General features: G+C 49.6%; 1 protein-coding gene across 1 annotated transcript in view; it reads left to right on the forward strand.

Annotated features, from left to right (window-relative positions):
- The first annotated feature begins 19 nt into the window (after positions 1–19).
- The window catches only part of cp (ceruloplasmin), a 12908-nt gene continuing 5427 nt past the window's right edge, over positions 20–7500 (forward strand). Inside the window, exons 1-12 of the mRNA XM_056603485.1 lie at positions 20–258; positions 809–1021; positions 1531–1704; positions 2258–2349; positions 2753–2915; positions 3515–3653; positions 3836–3975; positions 4572–4712; positions 5290–5507; positions 5842–5992; positions 6609–6821; positions 7322–7500. The exon at positions 7322–7500 is cut by the window's right edge and continues 29 nt beyond it. Coding sequence (XP_056459460.1) covers positions 30–258; positions 809–1021; positions 1531–1704; positions 2258–2349; positions 2753–2915; positions 3515–3653; positions 3836–3975; positions 4572–4712; positions 5290–5507; positions 5842–5992; positions 6609–6821; positions 7322–7500 — 2052 coding nt within the window. The 5' untranslated portion in view covers positions 20–29. The remainder of the gene's footprint in view (positions 259–808; positions 1022–1530; positions 1705–2257; positions 2350–2752; positions 2916–3514; positions 3654–3835; positions 3976–4571; positions 4713–5289; positions 5508–5841; positions 5993–6608; positions 6822–7321) is intronic.

The following is a 7500-nucleotide window of genomic DNA, read 5'->3' on the forward strand; positions in this document are numbered from 1 at the left end:
TCTCTCTCTGTAGAGAGGCTGCAGTGTTCATGGCTCCAGGCCCCCAGCGTATCGGCTCTACGTATAAGAAGGCTGTGTACAAGCAGTACACCGACTCCGCCTACAGGACGGAGGTGGTGAAGCCAGAGTGGCTGGGCTACCTGGGGCCGCTGCTGTCGGCCGAGGAGGGCGACACACTGGTGGTCCACCTGAAGAACATGGCCTCCAGGCCCTACTCCATCCACCCCCACGGGCTCAACTACAGCAAGGACAACGAGGGTGAGGGCGCTCACACACACAACAGGGTGGACCATGTGGGGAGGATGAAGTAGACACTTTCTATCACGAAGCTGCAGAGAAAGATAAATCCAAATACTGTTAAAGGAGCAATTAGGGTTTTCTTTTGGTAAATATCAATAATAAGAAGGAAAGAAAAGTGGGTGCTTCCAAAAATCCTTGAATCGCCTCCTGCATCATCTAGTAGCCAAGTGTAAGTGATGCGGTTCCTTGATAGATACAATTAAAATTAAATTGCCTTATTATTGTACCACTATTCACCATTAACTATTCACGTATCACTCAAAGCTCAATGTGTGTGTGCGTGTGTGCGTGCTTGTGTTTGTGTGTGTGTGTGTGTGTGTGTGTGTGTGTGTGTGTGTGTGTGTGTGTGTGTGTGTGTGTGTGTGTGTGCATGTGTGTGTGCGTGCGTGCGTGCGTGCGTGCGTGCGTGCGTGCGTGCGTGCGTGCGTGCGTGTGTGTGTGTGTGTGCGTGTGTGTGTGCGTGCGTGCGTGCGTGCGTGCGTGCTTGTGTGTCTCCTTCCCCACCAAGGAGCCCTGTATCCTGACGGCACCGGGCCGGACAAGAAGCACGACGACTCGGTGGCGCCGAGCCGGCTGGTGACGTACGAGTGGACGCTGCCCGCCTCCCAGAGCCCCACCGCCGACGACGCCAACTGCCTGACCCGCTTCTACCACTCCCACGTCTCCGCCCCCAAAGACATCGCCTCCGGTCTGGTGGGACCGCTCATCACCTGCAAGAGAGGTACCTACCCCTCCCTACCGAGAGTGACTGTTGCCTTACGCTGAATCTGCTTTGGTCCGACAGCCGCGTACAACAAAGAGCAATCATCCAAAAAGTCCAAGAATCACACAAGGATGTGCAATTAATCTAATAAACCAACTGCTTCAAATGTGGAAACATTGACTAGAAAAGGTATAAAAGCCATTTGTCAGTCATAGAGTGTATAGAATGAGCCCGAGTAGCACAGTAGACAAGAAACAGGCTTTCTCGCAGCCACTGGTGGCCAGTGCAGGCTGGGAGGGGTGGTGTAGAGGGGGAGAACCTGGGCTGGTTGAGGAGCCAGCGGCTGCACTGTGGCTGTGAAGCTGAGGACCAACGGACAAACACGTAACGCAAACCAGCCAGGAGGGGGAGCCGGTGGTGTCAGCGAGGGGTGACCAGAGGCCGGGTGCTCTCGTAGGGAGGTCGATCGGACCGTCTCAATAGCGGAGAGGGCTGCGGGTTCGACCCATTCTGCTGGTTCCCTCCAGGGACTCTGGACGTGCACGGGGACCGGTCGGGGGACTACCTGTACGCCCTGCTGTTCATGGTATCGGACGAGAACGAGAGCTGGTACCTGGACCAGAACATCCAGGTGAAGATCCCCCAGCCCGCCCGCGGGCTGAAGGAGGACGAGGACTTCATAGAGAGCAACAAGATGCACGGTGTGCATGCCACACACACGCACGCATGCACACACACACACACACACACAGAGACACACACGCACACCCACACACGCACACACACACACACACACACACACACACACACACACACACACACACACACACACACACACACACACACACACACACACACACACACACACACACACACACACACACACAGAGACACACACACACACACACACACACACACATAGAGACACACACAAAGACACACACCCACACGTACGCACACACACATACACGTACGCACACACACAGACACACACACACACACACACCTAGATGGATGAACGGATGAATGGATGGATGGATGGATGGATGGATAGATGGATGGATTGAAGGATGGATGGATGGATGACACAGGCTTGACACTTTTCTTCATTCACTAATACGTAATACTCAAAATACTTATACATTAAGTTATACTTTAGATCAGTTTATGATGTTGAATAAATTATCTGGTGATCTGTATATGATCTGTGCAGCAAGAGTACCAGTTCCTCTAACACCTAGTGTATATTTACAGGTATCAACGGCTTTGTGTACGGTAATCTGCCGGGACTGAGCATGTGTCAAGGAAACAAAATCCACTGGCACCTGTTTGGCTTAGGCAATGAGGTAAAGATTGGTCACTTCCTTGGTTACTTGTTCCTTTGTTTACCAAATCAGTAACTCGCCAATACTGGCAAACAGAAAATCAACATTTGATTTTGCTGTCCCTGAACGGGCAAGAAAAGACCTTCGTACTATGGTTAACTTAACTAACTTAACTATTTTCGCCTCTGGAGCCTATCATGTCATCGGTCATTGAGGGTAAAGACCCCAAAATAAAACAAAGATTTGCCAATATTGCAGTCAGCTTCCAAATGAAAAAGTAAGCCGTCGAAACATGAATAAATATTAAAACATTAGTTATTTCATGGGCTTCTTTCTAAATAATGTTACCCCATTAAAATGTCCTTTACGTAGCATTTGAGAGTCGCTGGTTCAGTCTGATCTGATTGGACCCGTGTGAACGCAGGTGGACATCCACTCGGCCCACTTCCACGGGCAGATCCTGACCACCCAGAACCACCACACCGACACCGTCAGCCTCTTCCCCGCCTCCAGCATGACGGCCGAGATGACCGCCGACAACCCCGGGCACTGGCTGCTGTCCTGCAACGTCAACGACCATATGAAGGGTACACGCACACGCACACGCACACACACGCACACGCACGCACGCACGCACGCACGGACACACGCACGCGCGCACGCACGCACGCACGCACGCACGCACGCACGCACGCACGCACGCACGCACGCACGCACACACGCACGCACGCACGCACGCACGCACGCACACACACACACACACACACACACACAATTTAGGCTATATTGTGTGTTTAATTCAAGTTTTCTCTAGTAAAAGTAAGGTAAAAGTAATTAATTAGCGAAACTTTCCACTGCCATTTTCATTCAATAAAAGAATGATGGTGTTCAAAGTTTAATGTTGACAGCTGAGCTTTTGTGAAAAGACGACTTCGGTGTTCTGGGGAATTGCTCAGGTGTGTCTCCATTCCCCTAACGAGATCGGACTGAATAATCTCAGACTAAAATAAAAAATATCCAGCTCACTCAATAATACCATATATACATATAGTACACATCCCCCCCCCCTCACACACACATACACAAACACAAATTCCCAACCAGTCTCAGCATATATGGAAGTTGGAACCTATTGCTACAGCATTGTCTTGACTAACGTTGTGTGTCTGTTGTGTTGTCCCTTCAGCCGGCATGCAGGCCTTTTTTGAGATCAAGAAGTGTTTCCCTAACGTCCATAAGCCCCGCCCGATCGGAGAGGAGAGACAGTACTTCATCGCTGCCGAAGAGGAGGTGTGGGACTATGCTCCTACACAGCCAACAGACGGGTAATGCACACACGCACACACGCACACGCACGCATGCACGCACACACACATGGTACACAAACACACACACACACACACACACACATAGTACACACACATATAGTCCACATAAAAAATACTACTATAATAACGGTCAGCTGATTGTACTGTGCTTGTACTACATTGTTTGTGTCTGTTTGCAGTGAAGCTGAGCAGTACATCGTGAAGGGGGCGAGCCGCATTGGAAGGTCTTACATGAAGGTCCGCTATGTGGAATACACGGACACCACCTTCCTGACCAAGATGCTGCGTGCCCCGGAGGAGCTGCACCTTGGCATTCTGGGTAATGTGTCCACGCATCATAATGCTGTTTATCACCTCAACGGTTCTGACCCCGCAGGAGTACAGTGCTGGAGCTAGGATAAAACACTCCCATGACATATCCACTCTATTTCCCTTTAGTTCATTTAAAAAAATGCATCCTAATGCATTTATTTCTACCAAAATAAGTGTAACAAAGAACATATATGCACAAACAATCCCCCCAAATTGAATATGCATAAACCATCTCAATAGATTTTGAAATGGCAATAGGCTCTTGAATGGCGTGAATATTAATTTTGAGACAGTTTGTCGTCTTTAAGGGAGCACTCCATATAAGCTTTGAATGCAGTGCATGCCAAGGCTTCCTGAAAATGTCATTCAAATACGTCCAATGTTCTTTCAAACAACATTTTTGGCAAATCATTACATCTGTTGTTTTTCCCTAGAAAATGTATTTTTCGAAGGACAATTACCATAGTTTCTGCGACCGGGTTTTGGTTTATTATAATGATTGCTGATTACTGAGTGGCACAACCCTAGCAACGACAGTTGGACTAATGTTGAACATCCCTCCTGCATGGATTTGGCCTCGATTGTTTGTGTGTGCGTCTGCAGGCCCGGTGCTGCGGGCGGAGGAGAAGGACACCATCAAGGTGGTGTTCAAGAACAAGGCCACTCGCGCCTACAGCATGCAGCCCCACGGTGTCCAGTACAACATCGAGCAGGACGGAACTCTGTACTTCAATGAACTAGAAGGTTAATAACACACACGCACGCACGCACGCACGCACGCACGCACAGACACAGACACACACACACACACACACACACACACACACACACACACACACACACACACACACACACACACACACACACCTTCTGTCATATCCCTGATGTGCCAGCGAAGGATATGGGAAAGATTAGCATCAAATGTGATGACAAAGTAGATAACCTTTGGACTTGGATCTACCAGTAAAGTCACTGGCAACCCCAATGACCATTACACTTTTCTTGGTCTCCATTTCAGGAGTATACTGTTTGTGATGTTCTTTTCCTGCCACTTCTCACCCAACCTCTCCCCTCTCGCCACACAGAGTCCCACACAGCAAAGAAGCTGCGTGAACTTAGGAAAGAGCCTCGTGAGTAACGCTTTAGATATACCCCAGCCGTGTCTGCGTCCACTTGCACTTCTGTGCCTCCTTCTGTCTTATCCTTCCTTCCTCATTTCCTTCCTCCTAGCCATCCTTTCTTTGTCGGGAATAGCAATCGGGTTTTCAGAATGCATTGATCTACACGGGAGTGTTGGTTACGAATGTTCCTCTCTATGCAGGGATAGTTACCCCACTACCAGCGGCTCTGGTCCAGCCTGGGACGGTACACACCTACGAGTGGCTGGTTCCCATCGGCGCTGGGCCGACCGACGGGGACGGGGCCGACTGTCTGACCTACCTCTACTACTCTGGCGTGGACCCAGTCAAGGACACCAACTCTGGTCTGGCTGGGCCTCTTCTTATCTGCAAACCTAAAGCGCTGAAGAAAGGTGTCCAGGTGAGTGGCGATGGGTCTTCTTAGAGCATTATATCAAAACACAAAACTACATTTTTCGATGCCTCGTCGTTAATCAGCGTAACTTTCGCATCTATTGTTGTGTACAAGAAGCTAATACCGTTAGGACATCTACAGGATAACATTTATTGTAATTTAGCAGTGAGCATCTTTCAACATTCTTTCTCTTTCTCTCTCTCTCTCTCTCTCTCTCTCTCTCTCTCTCTCTCTCTCTCTCGCGCGCTCTCTCGCGCGCTCTCTCTCTCGCTCTCTCTCTCGCTCCCTCTCTCGCTCTCGCTCTCTCTCCCTCGCTCTCCATCGACCGTCCGTTCCACAGAAGAACTACAATAAAGAGTTCCACCTGATGGCCACAGTGTTTGATGAGAACCTGAGCTGGTATCTGGACCACAACATAAGGACCTACACCACATCTATCGACACGGTCAACAAGGAAGACGAGGACTTTGTGGAGAGCAACAGAATGCACGGTGAGCAGGCATAGTGAGCAATCCAGATAGGGCTGAAGAAATGCTGCCACGCCCCAGTGATGGAGCTGTCATTTATATGAAAGAGGGCATTCAAATATACTAGAATGATCAATTAGGAGGCCGAAGCCCTAAAGGAGATGAGCAATGAGAGGTGACTTCGGGTTTCAAGGACAGTAACACGTGAGCTATGGACCTGGGGTGCCTATATATCAAAGAGGGTCTCAATTACAGGGGAAACAATGTCTATTGAACCCCGTCATGCAAAGAGGTAGTGTCAAACATGAGGCCAAACGGCAGCAGTGGGTGGCAGTAGCTCAGGAGGTAGAGGGGGTTGGCTGGTAACCTGAAGGTTGCTAGTTAGATTCCCGACTCCTCCTGCAAGCGTCGAGGTCTCCCTGAGCGAGACGCCTCACCCTAACTGCTCCCGGCGAGCTGGCTGTCGCCCTGCGTGGCTGACGCCGCCGTCGGTGTGGGAATGTGTGTATGAATGGTTGCATGTCGCTTCGGATCAGAGTAGCGGCCAGTTCCCCTCAATGTAAATGTAATGCTTTGATTCTCCAAATGCATCCACCTCTGTTATTTGAACACACGCCGCCTTGCTCTTTGTCTCTGGCAGCTCTGAACGGCTACGTGTACCGGAGTCTCCCCGGCCTCACCATGTGTAAGAACGACAAGGTGTCCTGGCACCTGTCAGGTCTCGGCTCCGAGCTGGACATCCACAGTCTCTATTTCTATGGCAACCGCTTCCTCTACCGTCAGACCAGGAGAGACAGCATCAGTGTCTTCCCTCACATCTCACACACTGTCGTCATGGAGCCGGATAGCATGGGTAAAACACACGCACGCACACACATACACACACGCACGCACATACACGCACGCACGCTTGCACGCACAGAAGCACACACACTTTTTTATCAGCCTTTTTGTCACTTTATGGTAACTGTTAATTAAAATGCAAGTAAAAGTATTGATACACACTCAATTACAGCAAATTACAGTGATGTGGTGTGAAAAAGACATGATCACCGGTATGATTCCTGTGTATCTAGTGGTGTAAATCTGACAAGGAGACAAAGAAAATGAATCAGGAAACATTGCATTAGCTTGGTGGCGGGCATGAACCACTTGACAAAGTACCACGTTGTAGTAAGCTACCATGAATCAAAGTACATATTTCTCTGGGTTTAAATCGTGTTGCAACCAATTTGGATAATTGACTTAAAAGACTTGACAATATATGCATCATACGTCCAGTCATTTTTAGATATTAGAACAGGGAACTGTTCCATAGTATTCCTTTAGTTCAAAGCCCGCTGGATGTTTCAGGGTCCTTCGAGGTGGTGTCGGCCACGGCGGCCGACTACACTGCCGGGATGCGAGCCAACTACACGGTGGAGAAGTGCGGCCTGTTCCAGACGCAGGGCGAGACCATGCTGCGCTCATCCACCTACTACATTGCCGCCATGGAAACCACCTGGGACTACTCTCCCAACCGCACCTGGGAG

This window comes from Gadus chalcogrammus, chromosome 12, assembly GCF_026213295.1.
Source record: "Gadus chalcogrammus isolate NIFS_2021 chromosome 12, NIFS_Gcha_1.0, whole genome shotgun sequence".
Classification (NCBI taxonomy): domain Eukaryota; kingdom Metazoa; phylum Chordata; class Actinopteri; order Gadiformes; family Gadidae; genus Gadus; species Gadus chalcogrammus.